We start from the raw sequence: 22,147 nt of genomic DNA, 5'->3' as shown, positions 1-22,147 counted from the left end.
GGAAATGATCTCTAGGACTAAGCACATTGCTGTATGTTTCTGAGCTGCAAATGCTACCTCGAGACATGCTTTTATTTGGCTATAACCAGACTTCTCGCAGGAGGAGCCCGTGTCATTCAAGTCTTTGTTCTTCCTGTTGACAACAGCTGCTTTGCTTGTTTTGCACTCAGTTGTGAATGGGACGGCAGCTCAGAGGGAATTCAGAAATGCGAACGGCATTGTGTGGTTTCTGCACTGTCACTTCCCAGGTCTTTAGATTTTAATATTTTGTTGTTTCTGGTTTATCGCCGATTTCCTTTTGATCCTGTCTCTACAACTCCAACATTGTCCCCTAGTCCTTCGGAATAAAAAGATGAGGCAAGAAAGAAGTAACCATCTCCTTATTTATGTAGTACCTTCAGCCTTTAAGTAACCTGTTTCAGGAAAGTAGCCTAACCACCTACTGCATCCACATGTCTTCCTTTTAAGAAGTTTCTCAACTTCTCTACATATGAAAATAAAACCTTTTTTTTTGGGTTCTGTTTCACTGTTAGAAAATCAATTGTTTTTTCCACAGCAGGAAATAAGTCCTGGAATGTTTAGTAATGCTATCTGGCTGCTTACGTTTGACAGTTTGCACTACCTGCCCTCTGTCTGTTTTTGTTCGAGCTAGTGCTAAAACAAGGTCCATGTCTTCTCTTTTTTAAACCATTTTTTGTAGCCTCTGATAGCCTGAACAAAAGGAAAAGTTTTCTCGTTCTCTGGCCGAAGTTCTGGTAGTGCGATCTTAATCTCTGAAGTACAGATTCAGGGCAGAATTAGCTGCTCCGCGTGTTGCTGTGGATCACGTGCGGGGCTGAGGACGATGGGAATTAACCACAAGCTTCAAGTTAAACATGGCTTTGAGAGCATCTCTCAGTAGGGGCTTAAGGGAAGCCAAGGTCCGTCTTCTGGAAGAGCTCGTAGCTCTGCGCAATTGGAGAAGCAGACTTGTGAATCCAGCGTGTTTCTTCCTATGGGTTTCTGACAAATTAATGTAAAAACAGTTTGAAGTAAAACAGTACCGTGGGAGTCAATTTAAAATGCATTCATTGCGGTTTACAGGACGCACCAAGAAGTTCCTGCTGACTGCTTTAGGGGCCTTGAACATTCTTTACAGCAGCTATGCAGGCGAAAACTCAAACTAGCTGAAAGCCCGGGAATTCGCTCCCAAGCTGTCACTGGCACTCTTGCCCTCAGTTTCTGCCTCCCTGGGAAACAATCTCTCAATACAAAGAGGAAGCACGTGCTTCATATTTAATTCTGGGTGCTTTGAGAGGAAGATGTTGCCATGACAGTGCAACAGTGGTACTTTGAGTCTTGCTTTCTGGTTTCCAAGTGTCATTTTTGTTAATACCAGCACAAGATTTAAGAGGAAGAGCATGGACACATGAAAGCAAACAGACACAGTGAAGATGAATGGATGGTGGGCTCCGTCCTGCAAATTACCTCATTTGGTTTCTAGACAGCTGCTCTCATTCGAGAGCAGCTGAAAGGTGTTCTACAAAATGGTTGTCACGGCAGGCTTCTAACAAAGGATCCTAACTGTTCCCCGCCCCGCCCAACTAGCCCAAAGACAGAGCATGTTATGCCTTTACGCCATCCGCTGCTTCTTGTGACATGAACCTGGGAGCCAGAAACTTAAAAATTACTTTTTAATTTCATCTCTTGGGGAACAAGAGCAACGTTACATTGGCCAGCAATGCTTCCGAGTTCTTTATGCAGGCAGAATGCCATTCAAGCGCTTGCATCTTCAGGGATATGTTCAATAGATGCAGAAGCAGTGAAGCCATCCTTTTTCAAGTTTGACTTGACTATACTAAGAAAAAACTTTTTCCACTGCTAATTGCCTTTTCTTCTCCAACACCTGTAGGTCCTTAAACAAGCCTCCCTGCTGCCTCCCATGTGCTAGTACACTTGCAGCATTAAGAGGCACATAGTTAAGGCAATTACCTGGAGCATTGCAGTTTTCATTAGTACACGGTGATCAGATTTCATAAATCTATTTTTACTGCAGCTCCTGTATGGGATCTTTACTTTTTCCCTCCTCTTTTCCTGCGGTTCATAACGGCTCCAAAGAAGTAAAGGCAGTGTTAAAGAAGTGATGCTTTGTAAGGTGACTGATGTTTAATATGTTTGCCTAATTAACTTCTGGCTAATAATTCTAACCCATTAAGTAGCTAGTTAGTACACGTTTCGAATAAACACATCTGGTCCTGCAATGAGTGAAGGTTCTGCCTGCGCGTGGGTGACAGATGCGATGGTAGTTTCCCCAGTGCTCTCTTTTAAATAATTAACAGCACACTGGTGAAGTAGCCTCAGCCAGCCAGCCTCAAAGCCAGCTGTATCGTCTCAGAGCTGTGCCCGTGGACATGTGCCTCATCTTGTTAGTCTGCTCCAGCTATTACATTCCCTCTTCTGTGGTATTTCAAAAGCTACATGTAGCTCTAAGAAACACCCTTTTAAATAACTTTGGACTCTTGGCTTCTGGTCTGAAAGGCAGCAGGAGAAGAAGGAATAGTATGTCAGGCCACCCAAGGGGCAAATGGTTTTGAATTCACAAGCCTTGCAGATTGATCTCTCTTAGCAAACAAAGGGCATTTGCAACAGTCCCGCCCTGCTGTTTCATTACTTGGAGTTGCTGGGCTAGGTTTGGAAACAACCTTCGTTTGAAGGAAACGTCATCTTGTGGTAGCCTACTTCTTTATGCCATCCATAGCTCCCTAGGCTGGAGCAGCTGGTAATCCTTATCAATCTCCCAAGTGAGAAAAGCTAAGATTACTTACGTGCAGAAGAGATCTTGCCTTCCAACTCCGCTGTCATTTTGTTTTTCAAATTTTGGCTTTTTGTGGTGGGGCTTTTTAAAGCTGTTTTTTTTCCAGACAGAGAGAGGAATTCTGTCAATAAATTAAATAACCAGCAGGATATTTTGCAAGAGGCTAATTTGCACAAAAATTACTTCTTAAAAATGAGACTTGAGTTCTTGCTTACCAAAGGGCAAGGTAAGATTTATTCCTGCTTCTGAGGGTCCGTGAACCCTGATCGTTCCGTGCCTATACCATAATGGTTAACATGCAGCTGTCATTAGTTCTAGTGATCCAGGCTCAGTCTGTGACCTTTGTTTTGTAAGGCACCAACAATAGCACAGCTGCCCCTGCATAGCTGAGATCTCAAACCTGCAATTTGGCAAGAGGAACAGAACAAATTGGATAAATATACATAAACACATTGTGAAGGAAGGGAAAACAGAACAGAATGAACCAGAGCATCATCCTACAACTTGTTTGATAGGGATGATTTAAATAGGCATATGGTATAGTTAAATGTGCTTTCAAAAACATTGGCCCGATTCTTCAAGCAAATATGAAATAAATATCTAAATAGAAAGCGAGCTGATACAGTATCGTTAGTTCTCTCAAAGGAGGCATATGAATGCCTTTGGAAATGTGCGCGGGTGGGGGCTGGCCATGAATGATAAGCACATTTACATTCCCACACAAAAAGTGTCATTAACTTATTGTTAAGATTACACAGTTGCACTTCCTTCTAACGCTGCAAGCATTAAAAAACCAAGCAGGCAATAAGCTAATATTTAGACCTAACCCAGCACCGATTTTCACATCTTATTAGCTCGGCGTTGGCGTAACAGACCACCGCAGCCCCTGTAATACCTCTCGCACACACGGTTTCCATCCAACAGTCACACTGCCTACAACACGCATATTTAAGAACTGAAAATCACTGCTGTGCTCATCGTACATCGCGACCTTTCAATGCTGTGTTATTTAACAACTCAGTAACAATTGTAAGTTAAAATTAGCCTTTGTCTTTCCGCATTCCTCTTACCAGATGGAAAGAAAATACAAAAGTAGATAGATAAGCTAAGAAAGTCTGAATGTGCTGTTACAAAGTAAGCCTAAACATATATTTAAATGATGCTCTTCACAAGACACACCAGGTATATCTCCCACATAAGCTACACGCAGATACTGAAACACACAAACCCACGTGATTTCCAGAGCGTGTAGATAAACATACGAGATGACGTGTTTATTCAGACCAGCCCACAACTTCGTCAAGTTCATTAATTTGAGTAGAACGTTCGTTTGTCTGCCTTAAGGAGTATTAAGGAAAGTTGCATGTAACTTCATTGAGTTTTCTTGTAACGTGGAAGTGAGTGGCTGAAAACCAGATGAAGGAAATAATTACTGTTGTTTTCTATGGCTATGGCTGGAATTACTATTATTATTTTTTTGTCAACTTTTCCTCCTTGGCTGAGAAAGGTAAAATTTTGGGAAACGTGTTGCAAGCGCAGAGAAGTGCCAAAGAAGGGAAAGCGTATGCAGGCTGCAGATTTGACTTGTGTATCTTTGGGAGCCATTTAAGAAAGGATTAACGTTTCATGGGGCACGCTGAGCATTTTCTGTTCTCTTTCCAACTAAGAGGTTACATTTATCTTCTTTTTGGGCTATTGTTAACTAAATAGCCTTATCGCAACCTTTGTGGCAATTAAAGCAAGAGATTAAATTGGCCACAGAACTAAATTACTCATTAATGTAAAGGGCAATGCATGCGATGAGTACTTAGCCACTTGAGAGTTAGGCAACTTGTTTAAATATTCAAGTGTGGGTTTAAGGACCCTTTTTCAAAGTCGCATCCTCAGTCTATAAACTACATTGCGACTACATATTGCTTGAAGAACACCTCATCCCGAGAAAAGGGGAGCAATTAAAATTAGGATTCAATAGGATTTCTCAATTAAGAGCTAGCTTGTTGACTAAGATACTTCACAGTCCCGATAATACCAGGCATTACTACAAAAAGGCAAAAGCAGAATAAACCCGCATGACTAGTTACCTCTCAGTACCCAGCGGTACAGCCGTACCTTCGGAAGCGCTCGATGGAGGAGAACAGGCAGCCCGCTGTTGCAAAAGGAGGTACCAGCGCCAGGACAAACGCCGGCCTTCCTTCGGCTTGTCAGCCTTCCGAAAGCCTTGCTGGCTGCCCTGCGCACGGCCGCGGAGCAGACCTCTGACGCAGGGGATGTAACGACAGCCAACACCACAAACAAACAAAAAGGAAGCGAGGAACGCTTGCCCCCTTTTGACTTCCCGCTGCCCCTGCCAGCCGGGGGAGCTCCTTCTGCTTACAGACCAGCAGGATGCCATCTCCGACTCAGGTTGTTTTCACCTGCTGTTCTCCTGCCAGAGCCTCTGGGCTCAGGTGACTGGAATACTTCTCCGTCGTAGGTGTACTCATGGCTAACTAGGCCCATGGGTTTGGTATTAGCATTATCCTTCAACATCAACAGCTGTTCTTCCCCAGTGGCACTCGGTAAAGGGAGCTGACCGTGAATCGGATCCTCTCCCACCTGGACTAATGCCGCTCTTTGCAAAGTCTCCGAGACTTCGCATTTATTTTCAGCACCGGCACTTAAGCTTTGTTCTTCCTATGGAAGCATTTTGTTCCAACAAAAATAAAAAAGGGTATGGTTAACGATCACTGGTTACTCACATGGTACAGTCTCCCCCCTCCAAAATAATTAGAGAAGTAAACTCAGGTAGGGGGTTTCTGGCTGGATATGGCCAGAATCCAGAAAAAATCCAGAAACATGGCTGGATTAGGCTTAATGTCTATTACAAATATTAACTTCTGAAAATATTTTAGAAATACATTTAGTTTGACACAATTAGATTATAATGGGAACTATTCACAGATGGAAACATCTTCAATGAATTGTATAGGCTAACTGGCTCCTAAGACATATGGATCTGATGTTAAGATCAGTAGTAATTTCTAATGCAGTCCTTCACGTTCCTCAATAGGGCACACAGTGTTCCCAGAGCATTAAGAAAGAGTGCGTGAGCAGAACTAAGTGCTTAATATTATGCAGTGGACATAGTATCCTGAGCTGAATTAATAGACTAATTTAACATAATAATGACATTTCATACCCTGTTACTGCAGGTTCCCATGATTCCATGAGATCAGAGCTAATTCATTGCTGGCTTCCAGTTCTTTCAGATGCGCTAGCAGTTCCCACCAGTGAAATCCTTAGGTATCTCTGCGCTTCTGTCCGTTTCCCGTGGAAAGCCAGACCCAAAGAGACAGTATCTTGAACTGTCTGCTGAGAGAGCTCAATAGTTCTGGGGTAACAAGAGGGGATCCTAAGAGAACTATAATTTGAATGTATGTCAGTGCTAAGCTACACCAAGAAGGGGGGGGAGAAGAGTTTGTACTCATTCTTTACCAAAACCCCAAAACACCATAATGATTTGCATAAAGTGCAGTTCTTGCTGTACTCAGGAAAATAATTAGATATTCCTTTCTATGCCTGTGTGGTTGGTGGGAGGAAAACAACTCTGACCATTTATCGTAACTGCAGATTATTAACTGTCCCCAGTCCAATTCCCATTGACTCAAGTAAACTGTTTGCTATACTTCCCAGGCATAGGTGACCCTTGGCACTGAACATTGGGCAGGCGAAGTCTGTAACCCTGCTCCGAGGGAACTTGCTGTGTCCTTAAGCAGCTGGGGCTTTTGATCTGGGAAGAGCAACAAAACCAGGAGCATGGACTTGAAATACCTTCCTCTGTGGCTTTGTGTTGCCTCCTCCTGCTGCAGGGATATGTGTCCCCAAACTCAGTCAGATTTGTGGTCCTGGAGTGTTTGCTAACCGAGAACAGGGGAAAGGATACTCTGTGCTTTGGTTGGTGAGAATGTGTGGGTAAATATTAGTTGTATCCCCAGCGAATAATGGCCAACGATTTCAAACTCAAGTTGGTCAAGTGAAACCGCTGTGTCCAGACAGTGAGATTGGAGCTGACCCCACTGACACACCTATTGCTCAGAGTCCGACGGCTGTCTCGCCTACCCCGTAGCTGGGCGTTAGTTGTCTCCCTCCGTGTGCCGCTACCCCTGCTTTTCAGCCGTCGGGCAGACAGCGAGGGGTGGCGTGACAGAGGCTGCCTCACCTGGCACTAAAAATTTCAGTCTGCCTCCTGAGGTGGGGTCAGTGTTGTTCGGCAATGGAGCTTTTCCTTCAAACTCTAAAAACTGAAACGCTTGCACTGAATGACACCTTGTATTTGCTCCGGCTGTGAACAGCGGTGCATACTTCTGGGTTAAAAACCTGAACATGCCATTGTCAGTCACAGTGTGTTCCCGTTTCCCCATCTTCAGGTGCCCATCAGAATAAAGTACGGTCACGGCGGCACCCCTTTGTGCTGCCAGGCTGTTGTGCAGGGGATGGTAAATTACACGGGGGTAAAGTGATAGGCCTGCAAAAAATTATACTTAAATCGGTAGTTCCACCAAACCCTTCTCCCACCGCTGTTACTGATTTTCCAGTGTGTGATTTCCGTACACGTATATAGGTATGCAAACACACACACACAGATGCATATGTACATATAGATATAGTTAGAACACTTACACACACACGCACTTACTACTGGCTTACCAATATTCACTGTGTAATAAAGCTATATATTAATTTGTGGAGGTAGGTTTTTTAAGGGAAAGCACCCTTCTAAATACATAGATCTATGTTTTTTCCTTCCTACTACGTACAGCATTTTAGCTGTTTTAATGCTGGCACTTGATTCTAAAATACCTTTGTCACCATAATTTTAGTAACTTTTTGAGCAGTTGCCAGTTTAATTTTCAGTGCGTGAAAATTGGAGGTAAATTATTTATTACTTCCAGCAAATGTCTTTCACAATTTTATTTAATTTTTTCATCTTTTTTAATGGGTCATAAAATGGCAGTCTTTTATTGGATACTCATAAAGTAAGGAGCAAATGAATACTTTGCAAATAGGTTACTGTGGATTGAAATGTCAGCTGTATTTCACAGGGTATGAAATTCTTTAGACCAGAGCTGTAGCGACATATGGCAGTGGGCCACGTTCCTCTTCTGTAACAATAAAACAGCAGTGGACATAAAGGAAAGAAAGAATTGCAATTGTTGGGTCTTCTCAAGTTACATTTTTTGGTAAATTATTTATTAGAAAGGCCAGTGGGCCGTGAGTGATGCAGTTTAAAGTTGCAAGAGTCTTGCGGTTAACTTTGGTCATAAATAAGAACATTTTTTAAAACCTCTTTTCAGACTAAGGTTTCCAGGATTGATTCCCATCCAAAAAGTGATACGTCACAGACAAAATATAAGAAAATCCCTTCCGCATTGAGCGAGGGCTATGAACTGTAAATAAAACCCACCGTTTTTCCTGTTACAATGAAATAGCTTTAAAAGTACAGACCACTGGAAAATTGCACGTTAGACCTGTGGTACCTACAAAGCAATAGAGTTTGTGAGTATCTGCACAGCGTGTTAATTACACGTGCTTATTAGCTCAAGTTTGCTGTCTCTTCGATTCCCCTTTCCTCAAGTGCTGTGTCAGAAGCGATGAGAAGATAGGAAAGAGCGTCCGGCTAAAAGCCTTAGAAAGATACTGGGTTTGGGCACTGTTGTGTTCCTGAGGAACACTGCGAAGGGCTGCGCTTACCTTTCCCTGGAGGCTTGTTCCCGCAGCCGTGTTTTTCAAGCTAGACGTAGAGAAGCTGGTCGACTCCTTGTGTTCTTGGGTGCAACTGTGCACGGCATGAGCGGGCCTCGATTATTAGGACCTCTGATTGTTACCCTCGGGGTCTGCTTCCCCCTCCCGTGTGCACAGGTATAAAATCCACGCCGTGACCCACGCAGCATGTGTCACGCAGCAGAGGTGAGGTTGTAGCTGGGCGCTGGAGGATGTCTTCCTGGGTTGCGACAGCAACATCAACATTGACACGTCCTCATTCTTTGTGGGTTTTATTCAGGGTTGACCTGAGGAGATATTCTCTTCTGCAGCACCTTTCAAGAGCTCAATGCTTGGTATTGTTCTGTGCTGGTACGAAACTAGTATCCATGTAACCTTTCCTTGCAAAAATAGGGTTGTGTCAAAAGGTCTGTTTTACTTCAGGGACAGCCTGCCCTGGCGTGCGTAGCTGCGCTCTTTGGGTGTGACCAGATGCACGGTGAATGGAGCGCAGCGAGGGTTCACACACGGGCTTCACATGCCAGCACCGTCTTTCTGTCGGTGCGAGGGTGGGACACTGACACCGTCTCGCCTCTTGTCTCGCTTTCTCTACGTGCCTCAGCAGAAGGAGAGGCAATTTTCCTTGAGTCTCTGGAAAGCAATTAAGATACTATGGGTGTAGTCATGTAAATCACATAAATAATTGCTAGGAGATCTGGCCATACAGACTTACAAAACGAGGGCATTTCGTGCCTGTGGAGACATTTTTGAGGCGTTTCTGATCACCGCCACCAGGGAGACTGAAGGTGTATGGTCTTACGACCAGCTGACCAAAATCTGTGCTGCTCCTTCCCTCGGGAGCTAAGCCTGTCATGAAAAATCACTGCAGTCTCATAACCCTTTAAACTGTATTCCTCCGGTCTCCAGAAAAAAGTATCAGCGGAGGCCCAAAGATTTAGAAATGTTATCTGGTGACATAGGCTGGTTCAGCTCTGAGCTGATTTGAGCGTTACTGAAGGAACCTGGCACTCACAAAATACTGACAATCACCAGTGGGAAATGAAGGTGCCCAAAAAATAGAATCGCTGCTGAATGTCATTTCATTTCCGAAATGTTTGCAGTTTATGCAGAGTGCTGAGCTAAAAGCCTCACACATGTGGACAGTTACTAGTAAACACTAGATGTATTTATGTATAAGTCTTCCTCTTGGATGTTCATGAATGAGTGAGTAGAAGAAACAGGACACCCAGTTTTTAGAACCCCAAATTTGAAGGGATAGTGTTTATATGAATCAGAAGTACACATAGCCCATCAAACAGGTGGATGACAAAGAAATGAAAAACACGTTTCTTATACACTACAGACATGACAATTTCAGGAAAGAAGTGATTTTGTATGTTGACAGGTTCATCCTTTTGAAGATGAGATAATTATCTGTATGAGTTCACTCTGTGGCTTCTAGAACTGAGCGAGTATGATCAACTCCTATGAAGATCTCAAATGGCTCATCCCTGCAGCTGCGTATCAGCATGGAAGTTGATAGGGAGACGGTTGTTCCTACTGCGTTGTATCTGCGCCGATAGCTGATGTGTTCAGTGAGCCTGTTGCTTGGGATATTTGTCAGACCGTCTGACAGCTAAAGGTTGGGGGAAAAAGACTAATACAGATGTTCCATACGAAGGCAAGAGAGAACCGTCCCTATAAACTTAAGAAAATAATTCGTATCGCAGCAGGAGTATGTAGTTTGCTGCACGACGCCAGGAAAGTAGAAGAAAAAAGGGTGACTTTTGCTTCAAGCTTTAATGCGTAAGAGAGAAACGGAGCGAGAAGTGTAACAGCATCGACTGTTAAGTCTTGAAAGCTGGACTTTTCCTAGGGAAGCCGAGAAAGCCCACCACCTAAGTCACAGGTCCAGGAATTCCTAAGATACGCTGTCTCTCTCACACACTGAAACAGTTAGTGTGAAATGCGGTATTTCAGTGAGTTAGAATATCCACCTTCAGGGTAAGCCACGATGCGCACCTAGATTTTTGCTGACAAGCCTGTCAGGGTGTGGGGGCAGCCCGGAGGTTGCGAGTATAGGAAGCATTGCTGCAAAAGAAGTAATTTGTTTCCTAAAGATCTAAGGGATATGTGGAATCCTACTTTTACGAAGATCTGTATGAAATAATTTGTACTATCATTTTAGTGGACTTTGCAGTTTTTTTGTGTAGGCTTTCTTATACAGGAGAATGAAATAAAACACGAGTAGCAGTTGGAGGTACTGCTAGCGTAGCGAGAACGTGCCTCAACAGTACTTTACTTCTCTTCTGAAGTTTCAAATGTGTTTTGTTTCCTAGTTGCTCAGCCGAAAAACACGCGAGCCCGAGTATATGACATTTCAGGCAGTGCCTGCTAGTGCTGGCAACGGTAGTCAGCCACCGATGCCTCTCCCTTTTCAACCGCGTAGGTTTGGGACTGGTAGTAGCACGTCGCGCAAATCAACAAACTGCCGGAGGGTAAAAAACATTGTGAAATGATGTTAGAAAATATTCCTGACTTGACAAGAACACACACGGGTCAGGACGAAGGATGATATTGCCAGGCAGCAAAGGGAATTGATTGGACAGCAGAAAAAAACCCATAGGAAATTGAGGATTTTTTTTTTTTTTTTAAATGAAACGGGGAAAAAGCGAGCATCTGAAAGCGTTTTGGAAATTCAACCCCAGTAGCTGGCAGTAACTGTAGTCAGATGTTACTGGCCAAATCCAGCAGTTCTTCGCTAGTGCATAGGCAGAATTATTTTTGATCTCAGTGGGAGTTTTGCCCAACAAGAGACTGGAGAGATGGTTCCAACCAAAGATAAAGAGCTGAGGAAAACCTACAATGTATTTAGACGCAGTTAAAATATGATCGGAAGTAAAGTCAATGCAGGAGGTACATAAGGATCTAGGTTCTTAAAGAACATGATATGTTAACTTAAAAATCAAAATGACGTGGTGTATTACATTTGGATTGAGAGCAGCTGGAAGGGTTCTGACCGTGCTAGCGGGCTCTGAACCGAGCAATATAATCCCGATTATGGCACCAGTCAGTGGGAAGGCACCCGCCGTTACTTAGGAAAGTTCAGAAAAAGTAGAAAGGCTGAAGAGCTTTTATGTTCGGGAAGCGTGACCGCAACGAAGGCCCTGTCTTGGGCGTAACCAAGTTCGAAACTTGGTGCGGAGCCTGTGGCATGGTTCTCAAGTCACGCTTTAAAAAGACAAGGCTAATGGAGGAAAATGAAACATTCGCGAGATTAATCTTTCCTCTCTGAATTTGTGCTTAACTGAAAAGCTGCCATCCAAAAAATGCTTCTCTGTGCTGTGGATTCTTCAGTATTTATGGGCTGAATTCAGTTGTTCCCTTCCAGCTTGAGATACTCTCTGATTCTACGGTTCAGTCATAGTTAATGCAGTGGGGTATGACCAGGGTGCAAAAGGATGCGACCCCAGGACGCCGGAAAGAGTCACGTTAATGTAACTGGGCTGTAGGTTAGTGACCTGGACAGAAAAACGCTTCGTGTGATGTGTTGGTGATGTGCAAATCTCCAAAAGGTTTGAGAGTTCAAACACAGAGATTTCTTCAGGGACACCTGTCGGGATTTGGGCTGTGCTTCAGCAGCACAGCGTGTACTTAAGGCCTTCTCTCGTCGAGAGAAGGCACGGCATGAAATCCTCTCGCGCTGCAGTCAACAGGATCGTTTTGCCAGTCAAACTCGAGCAGAATCGTCACGCTGAAACTTCCCACAGCATTTCTCATTAAAGTGGCAAAGCAAAACATTGAAAATAAAAAAAATAATACAAAGCATCACATTTAAAAAATTCATCGCTAACAAAAGTTTTGGTACGGTTTGCTTTATTTAGTGTGTTGGAAGGGAATTAATTTTCTATTTTTGTCTGTTCTGATTCACTTATTCCAGTAATAATTGGAAGTAAATTAGAGTTATTCTTTCTGTTAGATCAATTATTCATAACACAGATCGTTTAAAAATGCGTTTAGCGGAAGCAACTTACTTCATTTTTACTAAAACTGAAAAAGAAATTAGCCAAATTAGTTAAAATAGCTTTGAACTCCATATTGACTAAAGCATTTGTGCCAGAATAAAAATTCATGACATATAAGAACGGTATAAATGATTAATCATTTTAGTTCATGGATATCTATATTTTTATTTAATTGCATCGATGCATAACATAAACTGTCTGAATCTTGGGAATCCAAGCCAGAGAAGCTGAAGAGTCTTCTTATGTTTAACATTCACCATGTGTTGTTTTCTTCTAGGGTTAATTTGTAAAATGTAAACCACATACTATTTGTATGCAGTGTTTACGTACTATTTATAGAAAGTCTTGACCATTTATAATTATACGACTTTTTTATCCATAATGTCTGCATATGAGTAAAGAGATGTTTACGGAACAGACAAAACAATGTTATTTTTTACAGTTGAACTTCAAGTTATTTTATGCAAAACTTTTTGGAGTATTTTATGCTACATGGAATAGAGAAGGGATATTCTCTACTCAGACAGCTCTCAAACGAGAAGACTAAAATTATTTCCAAATAGTAATCAACACAGTACCCGCGGGAGACCGTATTGTTCATTTTAAGCAGCATAAACTAAGGAAAAGAAGGCTCAGTCTGAAATGACCAAAAATTGGTTTCTGAAAGCCACAAGGTCCAACCCTGTAGCAGCTAAGTATCTTGATCGCTTAAAAGTCATCAGAGGTCTCTAGAAATGATAACACCAAGTAATCACGTCAGTTTTGTGATTCTGTGAAGTCACTTCTGACGGCTAGTGCAGCTCAGAGGCCCCGACTCCCCTTTTCCTCTCTTGGAACACTTTCTCGGTTGAACAGACTCTGTACGTACAAGTGCCTCCGTAGCATGCGTGCGCTTTTATTGACTGTTTTATGGCTGCTGATTTTTTTTTTCCTCTTTCTTTCCAGAACTCTGGAAGTCTTGGTGAGTTTGAACGAAGGGCAATCTTTCATGTCCAGCTCATTAACAATCACCGCTTCGGAGTGCGTAAGTAAATGGCTAACATCATTCAATGTAAAATCCTGAAATCCAGTTTCTCTTTTGGGTTTACCGTTGCCTGACCTCTCAGTGCAGAGAACCTCAACGCATGGCACGTCCCGTTAGATGTTTAGAATGCACAAATCCACCTAACTGAAAAATACACCTGTGCAGACTCATACAGATTATACATAATTTAATGATACGTGATTTCTTAATATGTCGGTGCATACATACGAGTATGTCCCAAGTCGCTTTCTCTGTATTTTGAGACACGCTTAGAATCTGTTTTGTGACACCACTACATGCAACAAAGTGTTTTCAGCTGTTTTGGATTCCCTGATGAAGTGTGTGCGTGGCGGTACAGACAAGATTTTTTCCTGCAGTTATATAAAACAATTCAAACAATTCCCTTAATTCTTCCCATTAAGGTGGCGAACAGCTTTATTTTAGGAAGATCTTTTTTTGCAGGAGTCCACATAAGCGAAGTATTGCTGTATGTAACATCCAAGACTTCCTAACAACACCCGAAAGCCATCTCTTATGTGGCAGGCTTGGAGATTTACCTTTGCTTTCTGACACAGGCTCTGTTATAAGGGTTTCTCCTTTCCTTGCTGCTGCATCTGTTTTGCTCGCTGCTTCAGGGGCTGCTGATTTAGACCATATGCAGAACTACAGGCAGAGGGAAAGCCCTGGAATTCTCCTCCTCTCCCAGGCTACCTCAGCCAGCTCTGCCCTGAGATCCACGCAGTGTCTGTCTGTTCCTTGTCTGTGCGGGGCTTGTATTTTTCTATAGCTTGTGAATTGTATTTTGCTGAATCTGTTGCAACAAACGACTTGAGCACAGCGTGCAGCTGTGGCTTTCAAAATATCGGGAAGCTTCCGTGCCGTCAGAGACTTGCTCGCTGTACCTGTAATCGTGTCCTAAGAGCCAGGTGTGACGCAGTCGCCTGGGCGCCCATTCCAGCACAGTTCCACTGAGCAGGATCCGCGGGAGCAGGCTGAAGCTGAGCGGGCAGAACCCTAGGACTTCAGCCTGGGTTGTAATCCTTCAGGAGGATACTAACGCTGCGTAACTTTAGATGCCTACCTTTGGTGCCTGAATAAGGAGCGTAGGCTCTCAGCTCTGTTAATCAGGGGAGACGGTCTTTGTCAAAGCACAGGCTGGAGCACCGAAGTTAAGCCTAGGGTTAAGGTAGTGTGAACATCCTGCTATGTTTTTATCATAGGCTTACAGGAAAGAGTTAAAACCACCTTCTAGGATAAACCACATACTTCTGCAGTCAGTGACTTTTCTAACTTAATACGTAAAATTTCTAATCTCGCATTTCTGCTCTCCATTAATTTCTTCTGTCTTCTGTATTACACAGGCAGGACAGTTAAAATTTTTGCAGTTAGACACAAGACCACCATGTAGGGATGGAGGCTGTGAAAACGTGCTGCGCACGGATGCCGGGTTTCTTTAAATTTGTCTCATTTAAAGTGTGACTTTAGTGCAGCTTTCCTGTCAGGCATAGACGCATACAGAACAGTACCTTCTGCTCATCAGCATGTATTTTTCCAACGGTATTTTTATCGCTCGTAGGTAATTAACCTAAAAGAGAAAAAAGGACCTTTTTTTCCTATTCATTTAAAAACTAAATACTTGGGTAACTGTAGAAATCGGAGTCATCTCAGTTCAGCCCTTCAGTTTCGGGAAGAAAGCCTGAATGAATTGAGAGCTGAAGAAAAACATACTAACCAAATCACGTTTCTCTGTTTAAAGGCCTCTTTATCATTAGGAAGCATCTCGATCTTACACCAAAGCATGCTGAAGCAGCCTCTCAGCACGGTAACGTAAGGACAGTACAGTCACAGGAGGATGCTGGGGACTAACAGTAGACTGCTTTTCTCTCTATCTTAGTCCTTTCAGAGAAAGCAGCACATGTTAAGTCTGTCCCATGCCCCCTTAAAAATTGCTAAGATTGCACAGATAGGTAAAAACAAAGCACTGATGCAAAGCAGATCATACCAAATTGCTGGGTACGGCTGTCTTCCCGCTGCTGTACTCTAACAGTGCTTCTCTGTGGTCAAAAGTTTTCGCTAAGAGGAAACAGAACGAGTCCAGATGTGCATTGACAGGAAAAATGGTCGTACTTCTGATTATCCCTTTTCTTTTTCTTTTTTTTTTTTTTTTGCTTTTCATACATGTTGCAGCAAAGACGGCTCCATACAAGAAGAACTGCTGTTTCCATAGTAGCAGATGGGCAACTGCAAGAAATGGGTCACTGCTAGAATTGTTCCACTAATTCTGATAGCTGAGCAGCTGATGGCTAGTTGGTGTAGAAGAGTTACAAGTTACAGCCTCCCCTAGCAAACACACACTGCTGCAGTGAAAACAAACAAAAAATGTGTTGCATCTAGGCACCGAGGCAGGCATCTTACCTGGTTCTCATAAATGCGTGTGCCTCACTGCATCTGCATGTATTTGGAATAAAGCTCTGTTTCACCTTCCATTCGCAACGGCGTATCTCCAGTACAACTTTCCTCACTTTGACAGAATTACTCACGCTGTACTCCAGCCTCAGTGATTCCCTGGGTGTCCCCGCTTTCCTTTTTCCCCAGCTGAAGTCTGAATAACTTCTGTTTTCGTAAGGTCACTGTTGCATTTTTCTCAGTGGTGTTCTAAACCAGCAGAGCGGCACAGAACACCAAGTGTAAGAATAAAAGCACCTACAGGATGCGGTTTGAGGTGGTGGGAGATGGGGCTGCTCATTTCTTCGTTAAAAGCAGTATTGCTGGAAGCAGTAACACTCTTCTGGAAGCAGAACTTCTTAGGAAGGTGGCTTCAGGTTCCAATAGCACTACTACAGGGATTTAGTCTGCTATAGTCTGTACAGTGTGAATGCCCCAGATGTGCGGGCGATAAGCATAAAAGCCTTATATGTGTATTGTTAGCAGAGACTCCTTAAAATTCCACCCACCCACCGATCCATACAGACCTATGTCCTCAGGGGAGGAGAAGGGCACCGCTCATGCACAGACTTAGGAGGACACTTTCCCTGTTTGTGTCTGACAGCTCACTTCTTATCAGTCAATGTACCCTTTCTTTTCGTCAAGTTGAGCCTCATCCTTATCTCAAGGAGATCAGTTTTACATCAAAATGAATCCGCTGACTTCAGCAGAAATAATCCTGGCTTGCACTGGGGCAGGCTGGGCCTGTTACCCATGACTGAATGACTTAATTTGAACTTAGGTTTACAGGTAGGCAGAAAAAAGTAGTTTTCAACGTTTTGTCATTTTCAATTTAATATGTCCATTGGTACTGCAGCGTTCAGCACGCTGTGTTCAGTCCCTTAGAATACCTGAGGCTTGCAGGCCCCACAATATGTAGGGAATGAGAAGCACGAACAGCATCTTACCACCTCCTGCCTCTTCTTAGTGTTGATACATCATTCATTGTGATACGCAGCTCCTGTTGAAGCATCCTAGCTTACCTTCTGCATAACTCGTGGAACTGAGGAGACTCACAGCGGAGGGTGTCACTGAACTCGTGCCAAACATGAATTTGGCTTACGACCCCTTCTTGAGCCTTTGTGGGGAATTTCTCCGTTGGCAAGAATAGGAGCTGGCGAGTGGGAACAATTTGTTTGGGATTTGTATCACTCAGTAGGAAGCTGTTCTGGGGTGAGTGGGAAAACCGGGCAGCAGTTATTTGCAACATCCACTGACGCTGTCTTTCTGCTTTCTTTGCAGTCCAGTGGAATAGCAGCGCTTATTGCTGTTCTTGTGCTGTTGCTGTTGGTGGCACTCGGTCTGCTCTGGTGGTTCTGGCCCCTCTGCTGCAAAGTGGTGAGTAAAGACTATTAGAAAAAGTCACTGGATGTGTGACTCGTGATTATAATTCATACCATGTTGGGAAACACAGATACCATAGGAGATAGGTTAAGTAACAGGAGAGCTAAGCCATCCATTGAGGGAGTTTTCTTTCATTAGTGGTACGCGATAAATGGAAGAGGCCGGCTTCAGCACTGTGGACTGCACTCTTAGCAGCGCTTCTGGCTTTCTGAGACCTGCACGCACACGAACCAGCATCAGCATGCTGGTGTGCTGCTCACTGGCTTGCTACTGAGTGAGCACATGTGTTCTGTTTCTGGAAATCTTTGATAAAAGCCTTTTCTCTATTATTTGAAAGTTGTCGGCCATAATGGTATGCAGATGTTACCCCGAAATCAAGGACCATTTTAAAAGTACTATTGCTAAAATTGGTATTTGTAGTCCATTATGGGCTCTCAAGTTGGAAATCTCTTATCGTCTTAATAATCCCTTGCGCACACTGCATCTCTTTTGATCTGAGTGCACTCTTCATCCTTCTAGCAGGAGTCAGCAATGCTGTTTCACTAACTCTCCTTCTGCCTCCTTGCACGTTGGGGTCCTTAAATCGGTGAAGTTCATTATTCATCCTGTTCAACGACAGCGCTGAGGACTTGGGGAGTGGAGATTGCTCCCAGGCTGTTACTGTATTCCTTGTCTTGTCTCGGGCTTGTGGAACCTCGGGCAGCAGAAGAACTGGCCTTCTCGCCTGACCATGCCGAAGCCCACGTAATCAAAAGCTTTGGCGTAGTCCGTCAGGCCCCAAGGTTTCCTAGGGCAAGAAGTCCTCAGCCCCTGTCTGCATCCGCATGGTCTGGGGTTTCTGAGACAAGAACTATGAGCTCTTCTCTAATAAAAAGACTCTCTCCTATCTCATTCGCCATGGTGCAGTCCCATCAGAAATCTAGGGAGGTTGTCTGTTAGTCGTTTTAATTCAACTTTATTTTATATCATGAGCCTTCCTGTGGAAAAGGAAAATTTGAAATCAGTAAGAAGAAAGCTTCCTATTTTCTTATTTTATAATAACTGGCTAACCTTGATTCATAGACCAGCTTCACACTGCTTAGTTTCTACGCTTGCTGTCCGCAGAAAGCGGCTACAGCTAGGCATTTCACGTAGGTCTGTCAGCTGGGGCAGGGTGAGAGGGAGATGGAGGACATGAAGGAAATAATATTGCAGCAGATTTGTGCTGCTAGAAAAGCAAACATTTTGTGTTTCAAAGTCTAGTTATTTTAAAAATACGCCTGTGAAATACAATTTAAATCCTTAAGTGAAGGCAGGTACCTTTTTTTTTATTGTCTCCTGTCAGCTACTTACAAACATACTTTGGAGTGAGTTGTTTCACTGCTCGTTCATAGTTGTTGAGAGGGATCACCACATCCTTTCTCAAGAGCTGCTTTTCTGAAAGGAGCTGCTTTTCTTTTGTCTTTTTCCTGACTTCTCAAGTTTTTCTTTTTTTTTTTTTGCCCCCAAGACAAACACGCTTCCGTTTGAGTTGACTGATTATCAGGAACTCTACTGTTCCTTTAGTTTGTCAGAGCTCTCGGAACGAGTTACCTCACTAAAACGCTGGTTTTTGTCACTAGCTGAACATGTCAGAACATAATCCGTGCATCTCTAACGTATGTTAGCCCAGAATCAGTCTTTTACAGTTGGAAGTGCAATCGATCACATTGTATTCGGTTGCGCATGCAGTTTGGATCGTTTGCCAAGTGGATGGGGTTTTTTTCAGCATCAGGTTTACACATGTACACCTAGTGAAAAAAATCAAAATACTCTTCGCGTTGGTCGGTGTTCAGAAGTCAGTGCTCGTCAGTGGTCAGTTCCCACGGTATAGTAAAACTTCATATACTATATGCATTTTCCTTTCATTACAGTAAAGAGTGATTGCAGTATCTCAGTCCCTTGAGAGCAGGAATTCTCTTTCCAGTGATGACTCTGTAATAACAATCAGTAAGGTGCCTTCTGGATTTTTTTATGTGAAAGTCCTACATTAAAAAAAAGTCAAATGTATAGTTCTATAATATTGATTTCCAGCCCTTTTGGTAGCCATGCCAGTATAATACATTCAAATATCAGCTGCACCAGCCTGTGCCTGTCAGAAGTGACAGGAGTTCAGTTTACATGACAAGTGTACATCAGCACATCGTGCAGAGCTGTGGAGGGATACCTAAGCTAGGAATTAACTAAAACAGATGCCCTTTATAACGAATTGCAGAGCAAAGATACTACCTTGGGTGCCGAAGATGCACCGTGGCATTAAAGCAGGGTTCTGTCTGGGCTCGTTTCCTCTGCGGAGCTACATCTCCACAGAGCTGCACCGAGCTGTGAGAAAACGTCCCTCGGTTCTGATTCACCTTGTGCTTACGTCTGTTCCTCCCTGACGTTTCCTGTAAGGGACGGTAACTTGCCCTGAGCGTGTTGTCTGGACATAGTGTTTGGTACAGGAGTGATCGGCTCTTTCTAGGGAAGTCTTGAGCTGTAGATGGATAAGTTATTACTAAGAAGCAGCCTGACTTCTATGGGAGCAATAAACCCACGGCACTTTCGGCGTTAGTGCCCTCTGTTGTTTCCTCCCACCTCTCCGGGATATTATTTGTTACTTTGAAAAGAAAAGGTAATTTTAGGACTCATTGCTACAACAATACTGAATTCCCAAACCACATACTGTTGCACTGAACCTATTACCAAATGCTGACTCTTCCCTTTCTTTTTGTTTTGATGTCCGTTTCCTCACATCCTTATGCTGTGCCTCCATTCTTTTCCCTCTCTCCTGCACCTGAGGTTCTCACGTGACATGTTATTGCCACTTCTGGCTACGTAGTTTTGGGCTTTGGGACCAGTGTCCTTGACAAGCGAGGCAGCGTATTGGGGCCAGGCAGGACCTCCTCTTCCCTTCCTCTCACTCCGCTTCCCTGCCCGAGTGGAGCGTCTGGTTTCATGGGACAAAGGACAGGGGCAAGGAAGAAAGCAGCAGCCCTCAAACCTTGTAAGCATCCCGTGCTTCAGAATCGAATGGAAGAGAGAGAGGCAAAAGGTGTTGCGGACAGAACAGAACGAGCGTCCGGAGCCGCACGGGCGCGGAATCCCTGCCGCCGGCAGGCAGAGCGGTGAGCTCCGGGTGCTTCGGGCACGCCGCTGTGTCCTCGCTAGGACTCGGTCTCGACAGCGTTCCTTGCTGCGAGGTCCACGTACACTTGCAGGTTGGGGTAGGGGGACTCCTTTTTCTTTTTCTTCCTCTCCCCCACCCCTTTTTTTTAAAGGCAGTTCACTGTTGACAGTTCTTTCACTCTTCCCTCAATATCAGAACATATGATCGCATCAAGCTGGCTTCAGGCTCTGGTGCTGACATTTCCTAATGCCCACATCATGCGAACATTTGAAAAGTGTTAATGAGCAGATCAAAGGGACTGTTGCCTGAAGCAACTAACTTTTTTCTTTCTTTCTTTTTTTTTTTTTTTAAGAAATCGGCTCTCCTCCAAACTCAAATCTTCATTCTTTGCAACTAAATAAATGAGATGCGGCCTTGCCTGGTGATGATGATAATAAAACAAAACAAAACAAAACAAAATAAAACTAGGAAATAATCCATCTCTACGTGGTGTTAATAAGACAGCAGCATTGTTCAGAGTCTTCCGTATTTAAACAATCTGAATCGAGTTCAGGAAACGTTAATTTGCAACGTTAGGATCTTCAGTATGTGCAGTTTCATGCTACATTTGCGTTGTTTTCTGCCAAAGCTGCATGGATTCCTCGGATTTCTCTTTTTTAAAACTGGCTTTCTTCTGGTTTCACTTGAAATATCACACAAGACTGAAAATAATCTTTGTGTGTGCGCGTGTGAGAGAGAGAGAGAGAGTGTGTGAGTGTGTGAGGAGCCTGTGGAAACATAAGGATGCAGGCATTTACATTCCACTTCTGTCAGCAGGGGTGAGTATCTGCTACTCAAAGCAGATTATTTTCTCACACCGCTGTCACATTTAAAACAAGTTTCATTTTCTGAAGCTATTAGAAATAGCAGCTAATTAATGTATTGGTTAGCTTCAAATCAAGTTTACCCTATAACTTCAGGGAGCGTAGCAGCTGGCGTAGGATTAGATCCTTTGCTCAGGGAGTCAAACAAAAACTGCCATTGACTTGTGACTTTTGAAGCCCAGTGAGGTCAACAAGTAGAGTTTTTCTTGATTCACTGGGGCAGAAATTTTGATTCCGTAACTATCAATAGGCGTAGGGCCCAAGCGAACTTCAGCATGCATCACAGAGAAGCTTACTATGCAAAGCTGTCTTTGCTCGGGAGAGATTGCGAGACCTAGTAATTGTAGAACTATAGAAAGTGGAGTGATGATACCATTTAATATGTATTTATATAAATCCGCAACCTAGCTAGGCCTTTCCCCCCTGTACAGCTTGCAGTCTTGGCAGCGAAATACATTTTTTTTGAGATAATCGCTAGAGACAGGCAAAAGGGAAATAAGAATGGGAATTAAATAAGATAAGGGGACCCTTAATATATTGAAAGTACTGTTTTACCGTTTCCAGTCTTCTAATTGCTTTCAGTGAGAATTAACTATCTTCATGCTTTGGAAAATCTTGCTCAGCATCCAAGTGTCTCCCAGAATCTGCCCCATGATCCCTCTGGGTTGTTGTTTCTTGTAAAGTTAGGGCAGTAATTCCAATCTGGCTCTCAGGAATGTTTCACTAATTAAATAATTGATTTCTGTT

The 22,147-nt window shown here is 43.4% G+C and overlaps 1 protein-coding gene across 1 annotated transcript in view; it reads left to right on the top strand.

The window, feature by feature from the left end:
* The window catches only part of ANTXR2 (ANTXR cell adhesion molecule 2), a 121,047-nt gene that overhangs the window by 42,245 nt on the left and 56,655 nt on the right, over positions 1-22,147 (top strand). The window contains exons 11-12 of the mRNA XM_050896719.1: positions 13,504-13,582; positions 17,309-17,404. Coding sequence (XP_050752676.1) covers positions 13,504-13,582; positions 17,309-17,404 — 175 coding nt within the window. The remainder of the gene's footprint in view (positions 1-13,503; positions 13,583-17,308; positions 17,405-22,147) is intronic.

Source organism: Gymnogyps californianus, chromosome 4, assembly GCF_018139145.2.
Source record: "Gymnogyps californianus isolate 813 chromosome 4, ASM1813914v2, whole genome shotgun sequence".
NCBI classification, from domain to species: Eukaryota; Metazoa; Chordata; class Aves; order Accipitriformes; family Cathartidae; genus Gymnogyps; species Gymnogyps californianus.
The sequence above is the reverse complement of the archived record's forward strand: the minus strand, read 5'-3'. Positions and strand labels throughout refer to the sequence as shown.